Raw genomic sequence first — 20,114 nt, forward strand, 5'->3', positions numbered from 1 at the left:
TATTTTTTTAGCATTGACTTTGACAGAGCCACCTGAATGACTACTAGAGTCAGAGCTATCACCATCACTCTCAGAACTCCCGTGACTTGAAGGGGTGTTTGTAGGACGTTTGTTAAGCTTCTTAGTTAGATGCTTGATTTTAGCATCTTTTTCTTCTCCATCTGCCTTTAGCCGTTCGAGAAGAACCCTCATCTCAGCAAGTTGCTCCTCCACAGTTTTCGCATTAATCACCATTACAGACGCAGTATCCGCATGTGAGAACTCAAAGGGGTCTTCAGAACCAGGTACCTCTTCGAATGTCGCAGTTGGAGAAACACTACCAGTTTCAGAGTTGTTCTCTCCGTCATAAAATTCGAAGAGTGGGCTATTGTGGATGACCATCTTGTCATAAGCTCCAAGAAAGTTTTGCTTCGGTTTAAGAGAAGCAACAGGATGTTGTTCCAGTTCAGCTGGAAATGAACCGAATACACGGACTTCATGTGAACTTTGAGAGGAAGGTGTGACAAACACCTTAGGAACTGAGGGAAAAGCATGGTGTTTGCGCGCCTTGGTAGGAACGCATGCAGTTTGCAGATCTGCTACAGCAGAGGCAGTATTCTTCTTCCGCATTCCTCTCGTAATGATACCAGTGTTCTGGAACATTGCAGCCAATGCTGCAGCTCGCTCCTGAACTGTGACAGATGTCGCGCCAGCGGGTTGAGAGCCAATTTTCTTTGGATCCATGGAAACAGAGATGAGAGGCAGAGAATGTCCCACCGAGCGTGCCAAAATTTGTTTACACAAATTTTCTAGTCTAGGAAAATAAGATAGAAAATAATGTAACAAAATATTTTTATTGATATTTGAATGTTTGGGTACAATCTCTGTATTTGATAGTTTACAAAAAATAAACTAAGTCCTCTGATTCTGTTTCGCAGCTGACGATGACACGTGTGTGACACCCGGATTTGGTTTTAGGGTGACAGTCGTTTGATGACGTCAACCTGAGTTTGAGTTTAGGGTGACAGTCGTCTGATGACGTCAACCTGAGTTTGAGTTTAGGGTGACAGTCGTCTGATGATGTCAACCTGAGTTTGAGTTTAGGGTGACAGTCGTCTGATGATGTCAACCTGAGTTTGAGTTTGGCTAAGCAGTCGACACAAATTTGATGTGTTTATTGACTACTTTCAGAGAGAATTCCCAGAGAATTTATGGACTCTTGAGAATAATGAATTTCTGATCCCCCGCCACTGAAGTAGACGAGTAGTATTTATAGGAGATGAAAACTCCTTTACTGGACTTGATAGGTTTAGGCTCGGGCCCATTTTGTGACTTAAGAGTCTTTAACCTGGTCCACTTGATTTGTTTATTTTGGGCTAACAGTACGACTTAGCCCAATACACTTTTGACCCAAATTGTATTTGAGTAATTCGGATATCTAATTTGGGTGGGCTAAATTAATAAAAATGGATTAATATTATGATATCGGTCCAAGTTAATTAATTAATTTAAATTGTAATACATTATAAATTTTTAGTGCCTACAAGCACCACATACGCACATAATTAAAATAAGTAAATCCCACTAAAAATGAAACCCGGAGCAACGCCCGGGCCACAAACTAGAGACACCAGGAATGACACGTGTCATTTCCTGGTGAAAAATTTTCCCGCCAAAAACTCTTTCCTAAAAAGACATATTTATTTTGTTCTTTTTTTTATTATTATTTTCTCTCCTTTTGTATAAATGTTTATATATGGAAAAAAATATAGGATTATGGAATATGGCATTATTAAAATTTTGGTAAAATTTTAGTCAAACTGTCATGTCAATAATAGAAAATATTCTTACTCGATATTTTGGTCAAATTAGCATATTAAATATATCAAATATTTTAGTCAGATGATCATATTAAACATATAAAATATATAATACGTTGTATGTTAAAATATGAGAAAATGAGTACATTCGAGATTATTAATTACGCAATAGATTTAAGGGATAAATAATTCAATTAATTTTTTTATAAAAAAGATAGTCAAATAATAATTTTTAAATATCCGTGCGTGCACGGGACCTAATCTAGTAAAATATAAGAACAAGAATTTGAACATTCTGAAAATATTGTGTCGTGACAAGAGAAAACGAGATTCGGTGTAGTCGGGGTGCTCAAGTGTTCCACAATCCCACCAATTCATTCCTTGAGATTAATGCAATTTTCAACAAACAAAGTCACTTTGGGATGTTGGATGTTAGATTGTGTTACAAAAAACTTATGCCCAAGAAAATATTAGATGGAAGTTTTGTAGAGATAAAATAAAAAGGTTGTATCATCTTCCTCCATTATTTTTTAGTTGAGATATTTCTTTTGTAAAAGTGTGTCAATACAATATTTCTATCATTAATATATATACTTATCAATGGGTAAAAAATACAAAATTTGGAATTATAATTCTATACAATGAGACGATTATAACAAGATCTCACATGACTATATATTTTTATTAAAGTATAAATCACAATTGATAATCAAAGTAAATTACATAAATAGCGTCAAAAGTCAAACCGTGTCAGGTAAAAAGAAACGAATGAAGTATCTATTTCCAAGCAATGAAATCAAGCTATATTTATAAGAATAGTGGAGGAATCAAATCGATCATAAAAGTCAAAAGAGCAAGACAATTACTAAACATAATGTTTTTTCCCCATAATGATTTGTCGTTATTCGTTCTTCAATTCGTTAGTTCAAATTCTCTTTTTCGGTTAATAATATAATTGTTTTAGATAAAAGTTTTGTGATTTATGAGCATGTTTATAAAATAAAAATATTTTTGTCATGTATTTCGTATTCACGAATATTTAAAATTACCATATTTAGATTTTATCATATGAGTTATGATTTAATTGTTGTTAACTTATTACTATTTTATGTGACCAATTAGGTTTTAGTGAATTATTTGGTTAGGAGTTCGTGAGTGAATCTCCTAAGATTATTTCATATCGTGTGAAATGGTTAATTATTAATGTATGTGTATCGGTGTAAGTGGTCGGCCTGATCCTTGATTATAATTCAAATCTATTTATGTATTGAAGTATATAGTATTATGTTAGATTAATATGATGATTTTCAAGAACAATGTTGATGAGCGGAATTATTTGATTGTTCAATCTTTATTCAAGTCATATTGTTCGATTTTTATAAACATGTTTGAATAAGAAATGAGTGGTGTTTAAATAAATACTTGGTAGGTAACTAAAGCGAAAAAAATGGAAAATTATTTTTATTGAAACCCTTGCTATGGCATATTTATTTCATTTACACTATAGTAAACCTGGTCCATGCTATGGACCAGGGTATTATAGTCTTTGCGTTGTTGCGTGCGAGAAGTTGCTTGTAACTGTCACGTGCTTTCCTAATTATATATATGTTTTTTTTTTTAATTTTCTTTTTCCTCTAAACTGCTTCCCAACTTCTCTCTGAATTTCTCTCTCCATTTCAAATTTAATTTCAGTGATTATTTTCATCCATTTGCATCAAATTACTCTTCCGATCTTCTTTTTTCTAAAAAATGGTGAAGAAAGCGGCACCGAAGAATCCGGCAGCGAAGAAACCGGCACCGAAGAAACTTGAATTCGACAATTCCGTCGCTGAAATGGCTGTTGAAGCTCCTCGAAGGCGAGGAAGAAGGCCAAATGCTGTTTCTGAAGAAATTCCTGGTAATTCGAACTTATTTTTTGTTTGATTTTGAATTATTGAAATGTTTGTGGTTTTTGCTGAAATTAGGTTTAGTGTTTTATGCAGTTACTGTTTCAAAGATATAGTTACCTTTTATTTGCTGTTTCTGAAGAAATTCCTGTTAATTCGAACTTATTTTTTGTTTGATTTTGAATTATTGAAATGTTTGTGGTTTTTGCTGAAATTAGGTTTAGTGTTTCATGCAGTTACTGTTTCAAAGATATAGTTACCTTTTATTTGCTGTTTCTGAAGAAATTTCTAGTAATTCGAACTTATTTTTTGTTTGATTTTGAATTATTGAAATGTTTGTGGTTTTTGTTTGAAATTACTGTTTCAAAGATATAGTTACTTTTTATTTTATGTTACGAAGTTTTTAAGTGTTTTTATTAGTGACTGGTTTGTTCATAGTTTTTTAGAGTAATTATATTTTAGAAAAGGTTACTATATTTCTAAAACAGTAACTATGTTTTTAAAATAGTTACTGTCTTTTTAGAAAGTAAATTAACTTTAAAATAGTAACTATGTGTTATAATTAGTTACTATCTTTTTTAGAAAGTAAATATAACTTTAAAACAGTAAATATGTGTTATAAATAGTTACTGTGTTTTTAGAAAGTAAATAAACTTTAAAATAGGAACTATGTGTTATAAATAGTTACTATCGTTTTTAGAAAGTAAATATAACTTTAAAACAGTAACTATGTGTTATAAATAGTTACTATCTTTCTTAAATGTTATTATAAAATTAAACAGTTACTATGTCTAATAAATAGTTACTATCTGATTTAAATGGATACTCTATGTTTATGTATTTATTATATTATTTGAAAGGTTACTATATGATTTTATTGGTTACTATGTGATTGTAATGGTTACTATATAGTAATATTTTGTTTTATAATTGTTTTGTTTCAGTTGCTAAGGAATCTGTGTCTATAAAGAAGAACAAAAAGGCTGGCAGTCCGAATCAAAAGCAATTGCGCTTGTATCTGAAAAAGAACCAATTGAAGAAGAACAACCTAATCAACTAGTTTTACAAAATTCTTCTCTGGTTGACGTTCCACAGCCTGAATCTCATCAACTTCATTCACAAGTTTTGAAAGAAGTTGGCGCTGATGGCCTGCCTATCGTCAAAATAGTAACTATATTTTATAAAGAGTTACTATATTGTCAAAATAGTAACTATATTTTATAAAGAGATACTATATTGTTAAAATAGTAACTATATTTTATAAAGAGTTACTATATTGTCAAAATAGTAACTATAATATATGAAGAGGTACCTGTTCTATTCCAGCAGCAATAGCTGCATCTTGATCAGTGAAAATTGATATAGGGTGCTTTCCTCCCATAGCCTTCAGAAAAGTTTCAAACACTCAAACGAAAGATTCTGTGGTTTCATCCCCAATGAAAGCACAAGCAAACATTGTGTTTTTCCAATGGTTATTGATACCAACAAATGGAGCACATATGAGATTGTACTTATTGGTTCTGAATGTAGTATCAAAAACTAGAACATCTCCATATATTTTGTAATCTTCTCTCATCATAGAATCCCTCCAAAATAGGCACTCAACTTTTCCTTCAGCATTGAGTCTTACTCTGAAAAAGAACTCGGGATCTATTGATTGTATGTCATACAGTTTGTTCACTAGTGTTTGTGAATCCTTGCCATCAATTTGCTTCATTTTTAACTTGTAGCAGTAGTTTAGATGATCAATCATCGTATGACCTACACAGTCGTCTCCGCCAGTTTCTGTTGACATATACCTATAAGACTCCATTGGTCTTAGACCACATTCTGACATTGCCTCAATAGCTTCTTTTTTAGGTTCTGTCATTTGTCGTTCCGATCGGTGGAGATAATTACTTATTTCTCTTGTCAATGGGTGATTATGTACCACTACATGCTTTTCTATTTCAAAATCTCCATTTTCATTCTTCTTTGCAAATATTTGAGCTTCACATTTTGTTCTTGTTATCATAACCCTCTTTCTCCTTTCTTTCTTTTTTGCATCTGATTGATCATCTTCATTTTTGAGTTCTTTGTTTTTAGGAGGGTCTCTTATTCCAGCAGCAGAGCAGTAGAAGTATTTTCCATTAACAATTGTGGTTCCTTCTTTATATCTATTCTTCCCTTTTCGTACACTAAAACCAATAATAGCAGCATGTTTGCAATATAGATCATAAATCTCATCGGTTGTTTTCCTTGCTTCTCCAATTAAACTGCCATCTAATTCTTTATCAATGTTTTCTTCCTGCTCATTATTTGGATTTTCAAAGATGTTGTGGTTTGTATCAATTGAATGTATTATTGAACCTGTACAAATACAAATATAGTTATCATTAAATGTGATAGTTACTCTTAATATTTATATAGTTACTCTTTATATGTTATAGTTACTATATAATTAACATAGTTACTTAAGATCTATTGATTGTTATAGTTACTCTACAGTTCATATAGTTACTCTTTATTTGTTATAGTTACTCTATATTTAACATACTTACTTAGGATCTATTGATTGTTATAGTTACTCTACAGTTAATATAGTTATTCTTTATATGTTATAGTTACTATAAGTTAACTGTAGTTTATTGCTTATATAGATTATTTCGTTATGTGAAGTTACTCTATAATTAATATAGTTACCTTTCATAAATTATAGTTACTTTATTATAAATATAGTTATCATTATATGGGATAGTTACTCTTCATTTTATACAGTTACTGTTTATATATTATAGTTACTCACAGTTAATATAACTCCTTTTTATATGTTATAGTTACTCTACAGTATATAGTTCTTCTTTATATGTGATAGTTACTCTTCATTTTATATAGTTACTTTTTATATGTTATAGTTACTCTATATTTAACATTGTTACTTAAGATCTATTGATTGTTATAGTTACTCTACAGTTCATATAGTTACTCTTTACATGTAATAGTTACTCTATATTTAACATACTTACTTAGGATCTATTGATTGTTATAGTTACTCTACAGTTAATACAGTTATTCTTTATATGTTATAGTTACTATAAATTAAATGTAGTTATTTCTTATTTATATTATTTCGTTATGTGAAGTTACTCTATAATTAATATAGTTAACATTCATAAATTATAGTTACTTTATTTTAAATATAGTTATCATTATATGTGATAGTTACTCTTTATTTTATATAGTTACTGTTTATATATTATAGTTACTCACACTTAATATAACTCTTGTTTATATGTGATAGTTACTCTACAGTATATAGTTCTTCTTTATATGTGATAGTTACTCTTCATTTTATATAGTTAGTCTCTATAGTTTATAGTTACTCTACAGTTACTATAAGTCCTGTCTATATGAGATAGTTACTCTACATTAAACATAGTTTCTCTTTGTATGTTATAGTTACTCTGCGTTAAATATAATTCCTCTTTCTATGTTAGTTACACTACTGCAATTATAATATGTTAACTATATCAATATAACAGTTACTATATATATATTAAAAGATACTATATCATACCTTCTTCAATACATTGATTTGCAACCATAACTTGCTGAGATGTGCCTTCATCTTCATCTTCAACATCATATACTTCTCTATGATTCTCTAAGTTTTCTAAAATAATAATAATTACTCAATGAGTATGAAAGTTACTATAATTTTCTTCGTAGTTAGTTATTAGGATTCGAATATTACCGTCATAATTATACAATTTTTCTTCTATTGCGCGATTTAAATCGCTATTCAAATCGATTAAATCGTCCTCCATTGTTGAAGCGCGAAGAGAGAGAAGCTGTTGGAGGAGAGAGAAGCTGCTGTAGGAGAGAGAAGTTGCTGCTGGAGGAGAGAGATTTCAATTTTAGGGTTTCGCGCATTCTGTTATTTTGGAACACGTGATTTCAAACGGTTCAGCGCTGCAAATTACCTAATTACCCTGGTCCATGGTAACCTTAATGGTGGACCGGGTCCATGCAAGCGAAATTGTATTTATTTTATAAAAAGACTTTCTATGTCATACTAAAATCATAGAAAGTCTTCTACAAAATAAATTATATTTTGGAAAGTTTCCAAGTCTTTCATCAATCATCACTAATAAGTGAATTGATAATTTATGGAATAGTCCATCTTTCTAGATCTATAAAATTTATGTTCATATGTGTTGCATCACTTTTTTTATAAATCGAGAGTCACTAATTGTCATTACTTTGATTAGTACCCCATTGCATAGTTTTATGAAATGGAATACTAGATTGAAGGTGTGTACATGTATGAAGGAATGGGAGATAAGGAATTTTTTTATTTCCATATTAATATTGGATTCTATTATTGGAAACTCATATTTTAGGCCAAGTGTGGTATGCGAACTCGTGCCGTGATGAATCTCATAGGTGTATCATCCGGAATGAAGTTGGGGATCCATCATCTGATTGTGATGTAATTGTCGTCTAGCATCCATGGACCTTGAGCGTTTGTTCTATCTAATTTAATAGAAAATTGTTGATTACTCCGTAGTTGTTTCATGGTCATTTATACTATTACTAGTTGATAGGCCATGTCGCCATGTTTATTTCCATATTAATATTGGATTCTATTATTGGAAACTCATATTTTAGGCCAAGTGTGGTATGCGAACCCGTGCCGTGATGAATCTCATAGGTGTATCATCCGGAATGAAGTTGGGGATCCATCATCTGATTGTGATGTAATTGTCGCCTAGCATCCATGGACCTTGAGCGTTTGTTCTATCTAATTTAATAGAAAATTGTTGATTACTCCGTAGTTGTTTCATGGTCATTTATACTATTACTAGTTGATAGGCCATGTCGCCATGCGCTAGCGCACGTGATCCCCAAGATATACAAATTTATTTGTCAAAATGTTACGTAAAAGAATATTTTATAATCTATACTAATATATTAAAAGGCGTTGTGGAAAACGTCTATGTGTCACGTAGTACTCTTCCCTTTGCGCCACATCATTCACTCACCAAATGGTATGTCAGGTTATGGATAACCAAAAATCAATACAGTGAGGTTCGAACTCTAAACCTCATGTCTGGATGATAGTTGACGTAATTGAATATAGTTATAGTAAATGCACGTATGCAATCTGTAGGAACTGGACAACCTTGAATCTTTTGTCTATGATATACAAGTTTAGCGCAACTGCTGACAATTAAGTGACAACTGATAAAAACAAGACTTTGTCCAAAAGTAAAAGATTCATGAAAAGTTGAAATGAAGAATAAGAAACAATATGGTTTGATGGTATGATTACTCTGTAAATTGGACCATCAAATTAACTTGTGTAAGATAATCTGAGCTCCATGTTGAGGTTGTAGAAATATAACAGTGTATGGTGCATGGACATAGGCAGGTGAAAGTTGAAAAGAAAAGCGTTGTAGAATCATAGATAATGCCATTTTTGCTTCAGAAATGGCAAATTTTTCGCCAATGCATATTCTTGGTCCCCAGCCAAAGGGGAAAAATGAATTATTTCCTTTTGTTGCCTTAGAAATCCCTTGAGCGAACCTTTCTGGTTTGAATTCTTCTGCATCATCACCCCAAACTTGCTGATCTCGGTGAAGATGATGCATAAAGAAAGTGATATTTGCACCCGAAGGAACTAACAATGAAGCTAGTTTTGTATCTTTATGAATTGATCTTATCACCTGGAATGCTGGTGGATACAGTCTCAGCACTTCATGCAGAATCATACTCATCTAAAACAAACAAACAAACAAACAAACAAACAAATTAAACCATATATATTAATATTAGTTAAAAATTAATTTTACTTACTGTCTTTAAATGGTTTAAGCCTTGAAAGTCCGGCACATTATTCCCAAATCTTTCGTACACTTCTTCACGTGCTCGTACTTGCCAATCTTGATGTTTGCTTAATAAAATTAATGTCCAAACTATTAGTGTGGATGTAGAATCTTGTCCAGCATAGTAGAACAGTTTACACTCATCAATTATCTCTTCAAGGCTCAACCTGATCCCATCATGTTGTTGTTGTTGTTGTTGTTGTTGTTGTTGTTGTTGTTGTTTGTTGTTGTTGTTACTGTCACCTGCAGATTGGGCTTCTGAACCCATGAGTACACCCAACAGGTCAAGCTTAACTGCTACCCCAGCATCAATTTCCTGTTTTCTCTTGTTGATAATTGCACGCAATAAACTCTGTATTTGATTTTCTATCTTTCTAAATCTCCTGTTTTTAGGTGTTGGAATGAATCTGATCGAACTCAGACAGTGTCAGATTAAATCTTACTTAATTTGTTTCTTACAAATAAAATCAGTGGATTACCTTAGTCCTGGTAAGTAAAGTATAGAAACAGCTAAGTCAATCTGCTCCTTGAGTAGTGCAAATAACTTTTGTCCCTCCCCATAATTGCTACCGAATGCTGCTCTAGAGATAACATCAGCACTGAGTTGCATTATATCTGGATACACATCTAGCTCAACTGAACCCCTTTCACCTACTACCATCTCCCATCTTCTCATTATTTCTTCACAACTATCTCGGGATGCAGGTACCATAAGCTGCATGGTCAAATTAAGGCACAACGTGAATAGTGTAAAAGGTCAAAATGGTAGGATATTTGTGCAACGCAAAAAGTGTACGTATACTGTATTTGAGCCGTCTAGATGATCATACAAGATTACAAATTTAGACAAACACTATCGAGTAGTTGAGTTGTCTAGATCATCATACAAAGTAGATAGATCATTCCAACACGTACTATCGAGTAGTTAAGCTGTCTAGTTTATCATACAATAAAGCTAGATAGATCATTCCAACACGTACTATCGAGTAGTTATGCTGTCTAGTTCATCATACAAGCTAGATAAGTAATTGCATGTGAAACCATGTTAGATTTAGTGAAACTCCGTTTCCTTAATTAATCTGATTATGACAGCTAATTAAGAAGTGAAATATAGAGTTAATTAAAGGGAAATGGGTATGACAGACCTTCAACTTGTCCATATGGAAGGCAGGGTTGATCAACTTCCGATGTTTGGCCCATTTCTCTCCCTCTAAGCTAGCAAGACCTGGAACAAGCTTGTCAATAATGGGGTTCACCTTAGTCTTTTGAATCTCGTCTGTCTTGGCCAACGCCTCTTTAATCATCTCTGCCTTTGAGATTTGTAACGTAGGTATTGTGCCAAACCAGATGAAGAACTCGTTTCCTTTAGTCATCAATCATGTTGCATGCCAACCAAACCCAATCATGATAATTAGTTTCACATTTCTACAAATATGTTTAGTGAAATCCATATCATGATCACCTGAAGCTAACCTACTTAACCACTACCTATTACAGGTTTCATCTCAACTACGCAGGTCCACGTTTGAGTCATTTCAAGCATTTTACAGCTGATGGGGCTTGACTCTACAACCACGTTTGGAGTTCCCCACCAACTACACCAACTCCTACAATTAATATAGAGGTAATCAAAATTCGGACCAGACTTCAACAAAAAGAAAGAATCATGCCCAGCCCCAAAATTTTGGTGCGGGCTTTTCGGTCGTGCTAGGGATTTGGTCCAAAAAAACATATTTTAGGTTGCCTAAACACGCACAATTCGGATCGGGTCAAGCTAACGAGCCGGGCTATAATTGTTCAGGTCTAAACCAATGTATTGGTTTTTTTTTATTTATTTAGGTGGAGTATTGCAATGATGAAGTGAACTTTGAACATATTAAAAGCTGCAAATTCGAAATAATTATAACTGTAAAAAAAAAATTAAAAAAAAGGCAGAGGATAGATTTCAGACCAAATTTGGATGCAAGCTGATGGCGAAAAGGTTCCACACGAGAAAAATAATCATTGGAGAAGACAGTCATGGGGGTTTTTAAGGCCTCGTTGCGCACCGAGTTGAATTCTTTGACATCTCCAAACAAGAATTTGTAACTAGTACCTGAGAAACCTTGTTGTTTAAGCAACTTTTCGATCTTCTTGGGCTTCAACCATACCCAATTCACCACTTTGATTAACACTCTCACTACTATTACACATACTAATGATATCAAAACAGAGCTTCCTATTATTGTTTTCATTTTTGTATTCAAGTGAAATCTCAAGACACATAAATCTTACAAAACCCGTAGACACTTCTTATAGAATTTAGGGCAATAAAATGACAAATAATGGACTACCTAATTTCCATTAACTTTTCATTATTTCCAACAATATTGAAGTGACTATCTGTTTTGTCTCTTTTCATTTTCAAAAGTTTGGATTTTGAACCCAACTAATCGGTGAAGAGACAAAGTGAGAGACACGCTATGTCAAAACCAACTTGATTATTTTTTCTTACTTGTGAAACTAGCTCACAAGTTATTTGTAGACATGCAAGTAACGAGTTTAACTGAACGATTAACATGGGTAAGGTTCTTTTAAAATTTATTTCCCATTTATCATAATAAAACATAATTACCAAGCTACCGTCCACGTACGATTAACATGGGTAGGGTCCGGACCGAGGTTCTTTTTTTCTATTTTTTCCAGAGCAAAACCGCTATTTGAGATAGCGGTTATACCCGGAGCTTGCAAAAGGGTTAGAAAAATCCTGGGAGTAGTTCATATGGGTGCTAGTATAAGGTATATTATGTCAAATTAGTGGGAAATAAGGTGGAGCCGTGGAGGAAGAGAAATTGTTTTTTCATTTGACTTAAGGTCAATGATGCATATGGTCTAAGAGAAGCTGATCCAAACGACGTTTTCACGGCATGTGATGAAGAGATGATTAAGCCTCAACGTCAAAAAAAAAAAAAAGATCGGTAGCTCAAGGTGGTGTTGCTTTTTTTAGAAAGGGATGCTTTCATTGCCTATATCACTCTGGTTATACCAATTGATCTCATTACTAAGTAACCATCATTTGGATCAGCTTCAGGCCCATTCATTCATTCGGGTTTTATTTGATTTTGTATTATTGGGTTGAGTCTATTTGAGACCAATTTATTCGTGTGACAACAAAGCAAAACTGATGAAGTAAGGGACTAAGGGCTAGCAAATTGTCTAGCTTTGAAACCTGGGTATACAGTTATGAATAAATAAGAAAATTGATGAAACATTATGGGGCAAACAGAATATAGACTCAAACCACCAAAGTAGTGGATTCATTGAATTAATCAAAGTTTCACAAGGCCACCAATACTAGGCCACCCCTTTTAATCTAGTGACCTTATAAGATAAGGATCATTCCCTTAATCCTGAACCCCAACCCCGACCCTGACCCTGACCCAGACCCAGACCCCCCAAACCCCAACCCTGACCTGACCTGACCCAGACCCCCCAAAACCCCAACCCCGACCTGACCCTGACCCAGACCCCCCAAAACCCCAACCCCGACCTGACCCTGACCCCAAAACAACATAGGTGACTATAAAACCTTGTGAAGACCAAAATTTACGTCAGACACAGACGTGAATACTGGACCTCAGACTCGTAAACCCTGACATAACCCATACCTGATACCCCAAACAAGGCTTAGAACAGAGGCAATGACACATGCTGACATTTTATCTGCAGCTATGTAGAGTATTTGCTGCACCTCATGAAACCATAACCTGCCCAATCATCCCCTGAGTCCATAATGCAGTATCCTTTAGCTGCTCATCACCAGATTCGAGACACTCATGGATGAATTCCACGCAAAATGAGCAGTCTTTCAAAAATATCTTTGCATTTTGACCAAGTGCATCCGCAAGATCACCCAAGACTGCTATTGCAGCTTTTGTAACGCTGTCATCTCTGCACCAAAACAACCAGAAGATAAAAGATTATAAGACAAGAACAACGCGTGAAAGTAACTGATGATACACACAAGAATATGGAAGGTTCAGACATACCTCTGTTTGTCTCTAAAAACGAATTCTAGGAATTGCAGAAGATGTTTTGCATGTGGAACAAGGAGCTCCGGTTTAGCATCCTTTAAACCCTGCAGTATCCCAGAATAAGCCTCAAAGATGCTACGCCTGAGGAGGTTCCCATATTCCATAATCTCATCATCATTCGTGTCCATCTGAGCACACACCTCAGATGCACTCTGTAGCATGGGAATAGCATAGCCAAGATACTTTTCAAAGTGTGCTCCTATTGCAAGAGCAATATCACCAAAGCACGAGAAAATTGGTGGTTTGACAGAACGATGTAGGTCACCACTGGAGAGATCCTTAAGAAGGAGGGACATAATTCCATCACAATAAGGTAAAATCTTATCATCCATAGCCCGGGAAATATCACCAACTACACCAACTGTAATGCTACAGACCTGGTACTCTTCAAAATTCTGCAAACCCATCTCCAAATACTTGTAGAACTCTGACATGTACTTTCCAAACTCTTGTCCAGTTGCATAAGCCAATGCACCAATTGCAAGCATAGCCTCTTCATGCACTGTAGAACTGCGGCAAGAAAAGATTCGGAGGAACAAGGTCATGATCTGATCAGCAAATTGAAGTATGATCTGCTTCGTCTCATCAACATTGAGTTTTTGGATAATGACCTGCAGGACAGCACAGAGTAGGGCTTGCAGATCTCCTTGTTTTTCTTTATCAACTGGAAGATCAAAAGACTGCAATAATTTAGTCATTACAACATGAAGCAGCTGTTCAATAATTTGAGCTGTTTCTGGCACATTGGCACACCTAACCACTTCATTTAATGTTTCATATGCAGCAGAACGGAGTTTAGAATCATTGCTGTCTGTTCTATCAGCAGCTGCCATGAGAGAAGCTATAATCTGTGGGAGATATGGTGTGAGGGTAGAAGAGCTTGCTCCATCCTCTTCAAAACCCTGTGCAAGATAATAGATGGCCCCGCATATCTTCTCGGCCACATGTGGGGTATCCTTGATACCTTCCAGTAGAACACCCAGAATAGGTTGGAGGTTGGCAGCATTAATGACTGAGAATCCAGAAGCTGGACAATGTAACAGCTCAAATATACGGCTCAAAGTCCAAGCAGTTGTATCCTTTACATGATCGTTTTGGTCATTCATCGCCTTAAGCAGGAATTCCAAGCCCGCATGGACTAGAGGCAAGAGCGTCTCAATGTTAGGGCCTTCAAGGATTGAGCCGAAAGCAAATGTGGCTGCTTCACGGCAACGCCATTGTGGACTAGATATGTTAGCCTCCACAAAAGGCATCACAAGCGGCACCACAGCATCGCCAACTGTCCTCGCCACAAGACCCAAACATGTCCCACCAGCCATTGACAGATTCCAAGTGCCGTCATCTTGGTCCTGATCCTCTTCTTGCGTCAATAAAGTTTCCAACAACATTGGTACCAAAAACTGTAGAGCTTTTTCAATGAAGTGAGAATGAGGGGGTTCAGATTCTTGAATATCAATCTCTTCATCACATATGGAGCTCCAAAATTCAATTGCTTGAAGAGCAACAACCTCTTCATCTCCAGGATTTACTGCTTTTGATGTAAGCTCAAAGAGAGTCTGCATGTATGGCTCAAGCACTATGTAGTACATTGAAGCGATTGCCACAAGACATTCATAAGCAGCCTGCCTAATCTCCACCTCCTGAGATGTTGCAGTTTCACAAACCACCTTCATAATGTAATTCCGTTCCATCTCATTCTTAAAGTTAGTTTCTGCGAAAGCAAGAGCATTATATAAGGCCCTTGTTGCCGCAAGGCGAATTTCTGCACTATGTTGAGCACAGTTCATTCCCTGAACAACAGCTGTAAGAATGGCATTCACTTCACTTTGCTCCAACTGTTCATGGGAGGTCTCTTCGCAGACATACCCAAGGGTCTCCAAGGTTGCTTGCTTCAATGTAGCTGGGCCATCTGGTTGGGTCATGTTATTAAGTAAAGACCCAATTAGATCAGGCCACTCCTTCCTTGGAATTTCAATGGAAGCAATTTTGGCAATTACTTGTGATGAAGTGTGCCATGCTTCCTGCGTCACAGATCTTAATGTCCTCAGAAGTGCCTCCTTGATCTGAGACTTCACAGAAGCATCAATAGCCACCCACTGTTGCACAAGATGATCCTTTCGTGAAGCATCTTTAGCATCTAATGAGTTTTTTAGCACTATACCAGCTAACCTACGAGACTCCATTGGCTTTCCATCATCTGAGAGCTCAACCGACAATGCAAGCAGGAAGCCGGAGGGGTTCTGTTCCTGGAACTGTCTGAGGTTACCCTCAGCTTCTGTGCGGATTTTAGCATCAGGAGACTGTGCTGCCAGCAAATATGTAGTGATATCCAACGACATTTTCTTACACTGCATGCAAGAGGATAATATGGATCATAAATCAAGAAACATTATAGAGCCAAAAACACAGCTAGTGTGCAAATGTACAAAAAATAGTTCAGAAAAGCAATAGAAAAATGAGCCTAAAAAAGGAGCAGGATACAGAATTTAAAAAAGCAAAGACGCCATAAAAAATCAATATATTAAGCCAGGGAAACAAACATTTGAGTTAAGCTCAAAAATTTCCGAGCATCATAAACCTACTCTAAGAATAGGTAAAAGCTCCACATGATCATATCAACAACGAAGCAATTAAAATTGTTTGAACCGTGATGAACAGCAGCACCAAAAAAACATTTCATATTGCCACAGGAACAACATTTGTGCTACTTTCTAAACACTTGAACCAAGATACAATCCACTGGTAGTATTGAACATATACTCTTAAATTCATCCTCCAGCATAGAAACAACACTTGAACCAAGATACAATCCACTAGAAGTATAGAACATATACTCTTAAATTTAGGAAGAATCCAGGATTACTAGCCAAATTGAACAAACAACAAAATCAATCTAAAGTACAAATCAAATTCTGCAGCTTGACACTAAGAGGGGCGACAGCATCTAAACTAGCCGAAGCAACAGAAACATGACCAAACTAAAGTAAAATTCGGAATTCCGCAGCTCAGACAAATGCGAATCAGTTTTAGCAGAGAAATCTTAAAATACCTAACAAATTATTGAAGCAACATCCTTTCCTCAATCTCTCACCTATCTTGTAAAACAAAATGCACTTAATTCAATATAGAAACAATCGAACACCAAACCACAACAAAATAGTATAAAAAACCCTAAAAAATCAACAAAATCAAATGTAACAGTGGAAGCATCAAAACCCCAAAAATCGGCAAAATTCAAAATCCTAAATCAGCACAATGTAAACAATTAACCAAAAACAAAGCAGATCTATCAAAAATAACATCCAAACTACAAAATTTTACACAAAAAATATAGCAAAAGAGAGTTACCTTTGAAAAAAACTTCTCCGGAAATGATGGTGAAACCAGAAAATAGGGTTGAAAAAAGAGAAAGCTAATCTCTTATAATCAACAACAACAATGGCAGATAGATGAAAATAATTAACCTAACAACCCTAATTTTCAGTATAATCGTCTCCTCGGATTCTCAAATATAAATGGAGGAGAGAGAAAGTAGAAGGAGTAGCAGAGAAGAGAGGTTATCGTTGTGTGCGCGAAATATATATTGAGGATAGAGAAAGTTAGAAGGGGGAGGATTTCGAATGTGTCGAAGAAGCGGGAGGTGGGTGTTTGTGGGTTTAGAGGGAAGCGTTGAAGGAGGAAAGAAGAGAGGTTTGCAGTCTGCTGCCCGTTCTGCCCGTCTTGCCCGATAAACCCTAGAATTTGAAATTTCGTACGTGTGAATAGTGAACAGTTTCTTTTTGTACGTGTGTGGTGAGGGGTGTTTTAGGTATTTGCCTTTGTTTGAATTTCAATGGGTATCAAACGGTCAAGGACTCATGGGCCGTTCAACTCAGTCAAGGGCCGATCTTACTACTCACTCTGTTGGTGAGGATTTTTTCCAATCGTAATCTTGATATTATTTATAATTAGAAAAAACAAATTATTTTTAACTGATAAGGTAAAATGTAAGATTTTGTTTGATTCGTGTCATTAACTGATAAGGTAAAATGTGAGATTTTGTTTGATTCGCGTCATCAACTGATAAGGTAAAATGTGAGATTTTGTTTGATTCGCATCAATAAATGTTTTAAAAATATCAAATTTTTATAATTTTCATTAAAATATACGGAGTAATAAGTCTCCTTTAGGGGATGTTTGGTTCGCACACTGGTATGGGGTTGAAATCTCGAATGATATCGAGGTAGTATGGGTTTGGAACTTAATTCTTAATACCATGTATTTGGTTTGATTTGGGGATGAGATTTTTTCCTTTTGTTTGATACTAGAGTAAAGGTATAAACCATACCCACCTCCCCTAGGTTTCTAAATCCCATTCCTTAAGGGTTTGAGGTATGGGTTTAAATCTATCAAATTTACTAACCAAACACATGATATGGGTTTAGACCATTCTAAACCCATACCTCATACCTAAAATCCGCGAACCATACACCCCCTTAGATCACCCTTATTTCTCCTTATCTAAACTTATTTTTTCTATTCTGATCTGATTTTTCAGAATTAAAATTTAAATAAAAATCTAAAATTATTTATGTTAAACGATTTACATGTAAAATAAATGTTATTCGAATTTATAATATTATTATTAAAATTACACATTATGTATTTGACTTTGCTCATAATTTAACTATTCTTATATTAGATATACCTAGACATGATCTATAAATTGGTTATGATTTAGCCATCTAAGAGCATCTTTAATGGTTAGCTAGCTAATACCATTGTAGCTTGATATGCCACATCAATTTTTCAAGCAACAACATTTTCTAGCTATAACATGCTCCAATGGTTAGCAAGTAGCTTGATTTTTGTTTAACTTCTTTTTTTAATATTTTTTATTCTATTCTTACGTTTGCATTCCTAATAATTAGGGGGAAAAAAGTTGTTTTTTTCCAAGCTAATTAGCTTGGTAGAGCTAATTTGCTTTGTCTAGCTAATTTAACAAAATTGCTCCAATGGTTTAGCTACTTACTTGAAAGTTTTGGAAATTGCAAGCAAGTCCCTAAATGCAACCATTGGAGTTGCTCTAAGTTCTTCTCTAGACATGATCTGCACTTATCGTTTATGATCTGGACATGATCTATGCATATCTATTTCGATCGGTATAGATTTATTTTGATCTGTACAAATCTAGTGGTAGCAATTTGATCAATCTTAAGAAGCATGGTTTATCGGAAAAATGAAATCTTGACCTCCCCAAATTTATAGTTCAAATGTAAAACTAGTAGAATATTGCTCATCATAAAAGCCATAAAAAGCTCAACCTACACTTCTATGGTTTACATACATACATACATACATACATTATATCTTCCATTAAAATGGACTCCTTACAAATTACAATAGTAGTAGTATCATACAATTATCTACTTGTTATCTCTTGGGCTAACTTGGGGTTTCAAAGTGGTATGAACTCGCCGTACCGGACTCTTAACTCCACACAACCGGTGTTTAGTGCGCCATGGAAAAAAAATTTGGAAGCCACAACCTTTAGATGAAGAGTATGCTTCTCCTGTTACTACTCTTGGAACACATGATGCTTCCCTAAAATGATTGCTGTTTGAGTAATTCTTATTACTACCACCACTACTACTATTTGGATGATAATGATTCTTATCTTTGTTTGCTGCTGCTAAAGCAGACAATGATGATGCAGCCAATGCTGTTGCTGCTGGAAGAAATCTTTGTATCATGAAATTTGGTGACGACATTGATCCATTATCTCCATTCAAATCACTCTCCAATTCTTGTCTTTCACTAGTATTTAATGACTCTACTAGGGACAACAAGTCTATGGCATCCGAAAAACTACTACCACCACCATCATCATCATCGCCGTCTTTGTTGTTGTTGTTACAATCTCCATTGTCGTGTTGCCAACGGATAAGCGGTGGTTTAGGAAGAGGCAAGACCACCTTATTACTATCTTCAACACCATCTTCATCACTTGTTAACGCGTCTTTAGGCTTGCCGGGACTCTGCTCCCATGAGAAGGGCACCCTGTTAGACGACCCACGTAATGAACCTACGCGTGATAGTTTTAATAAGCTAGCTGCGGAAGCAAGGTTAGATCGTCTTGTTGACAAGAGTGGAGCATTGAGATCTAACCTCCTTGGGCGTTTCGTATCAATATCTTTCATTTCTACTCTTTATGTTTGTACTTTGTAGGATATATGTGGTGCAGTAAGTAAGTTTGTAGTTCTATATGATCAATGCTAAGTTTGTAGTATGTAGGCGGTTAGATAAATTTATTGTAAAGGAGATGAAGCTGTGATTTCTCGTGCATTCAACCAAGTCTTTTTTGTGTTTTTTTATGGTGTTTTTTGTCACAGGTGTCTCAAAAGTACCTCTACCAGAAATTTGTGGTTGAGGAAATAACTCAGCTGCTTCTGATTTTCAGGTCTTAAAACTTCTTAATTTTGACCATTAATTAGTTTCTATGGTCATGTT

General features: G+C 35.1%; 4 protein-coding genes across 5 annotated transcripts; all 4 read right to left on the minus strand.

The window, feature by feature from the left end:
• Positions 1–5,090: 5,090 nt before the first annotated feature.
• Positions 5,091–7,411, minus strand: LOC110776301 (protein FAR1-RELATED SEQUENCE 5-like). The gene is made up of 2 exons (XM_056832833.1): positions 7,242–7,411; positions 5,091–6,034 (listed from the first exon to the last, which is right to left on the minus strand). Exons 1-2 carry the CDS (start codon positions 7,267–7,269, stop codon positions 5,091–5,093), a joined length of 972 nt encoding a protein of 323 aa, XP_056688811.1. The 5' UTR covers positions 7,270–7,411.
• A 1,421-nt stretch (positions 7,412–8,832) lies between these two features.
• Positions 8,833–11,846, minus strand: LOC110776307 (cytochrome P450 CYP72A219). 2 transcript variants are annotated; one of them, XM_056833397.1, is made up of 6 exons: positions 11,504–11,628; positions 11,041–11,159; positions 10,698–10,915; positions 10,032–10,267; positions 9,524–9,959; positions 8,833–9,444 (listed from the first exon to the last, which is right to left on the minus strand). In XM_056833397.1, the coding sequence occupies exons 2-6, from the start codon at positions 11,093–11,095 to the stop codon at positions 9,016–9,018; spliced, it is 1,374 nt and encodes a 457-aa protein (XP_056689375.1). In that variant the 5' UTR covers positions 11,096–11,159; positions 11,504–11,628; the 3' UTR covers positions 8,833–9,015. The 2 variants fall into 2 exon arrangements, with proteins under 2 accessions (XP_056689375.1, XP_021836545.2); XM_021980853.2 differs by lacking the exon at positions 11,041–11,159 and having other exon boundaries at positions 11,504–11,846.
• Positions 11,847–12,783: 937 nt separating this feature from the next.
• Positions 12,784–17,331, minus strand: LOC110776298 (importin subunit beta-1). Its single transcript, XM_021980841.2, has 3 exons — positions 16,974–17,331; positions 13,581–15,973; positions 12,784–13,482 (listed from the first exon to the last, which is right to left on the minus strand). The coding sequence occupies exons 2-3, from the start codon at positions 15,962–15,964 to the stop codon at positions 13,284–13,286; spliced, it is 2,583 nt and encodes an 860-aa protein (XP_021836533.1). The 5' UTR covers positions 15,965–15,973; positions 16,974–17,331; the 3' UTR covers positions 12,784–13,283.
• Positions 17,332–18,886: 1,555 nt separating this feature from the next.
• LOC110776303 (uncharacterized) lies at positions 18,887–19,878 on the minus strand. The gene has a single exon (XM_021980848.2). It carries the CDS (start codon positions 19,802–19,804, stop codon positions 19,031–19,033), a length of 774 nt encoding a protein of 257 aa, XP_021836540.2. The 5' UTR covers positions 19,805–19,878; the 3' UTR covers positions 18,887–19,030.
• Positions 19,879–20,114: the final 236 nt, after the last annotated feature.

The sequence above is a fragment of the Spinacia oleracea genome, chromosome 6 (genome assembly GCF_020520425.1).
Source record: "Spinacia oleracea cultivar Varoflay chromosome 6, BTI_SOV_V1, whole genome shotgun sequence".
Lineage (NCBI taxonomy): Eukaryota > Viridiplantae > Streptophyta > Magnoliopsida > Caryophyllales > Amaranthaceae > Spinacia > Spinacia oleracea.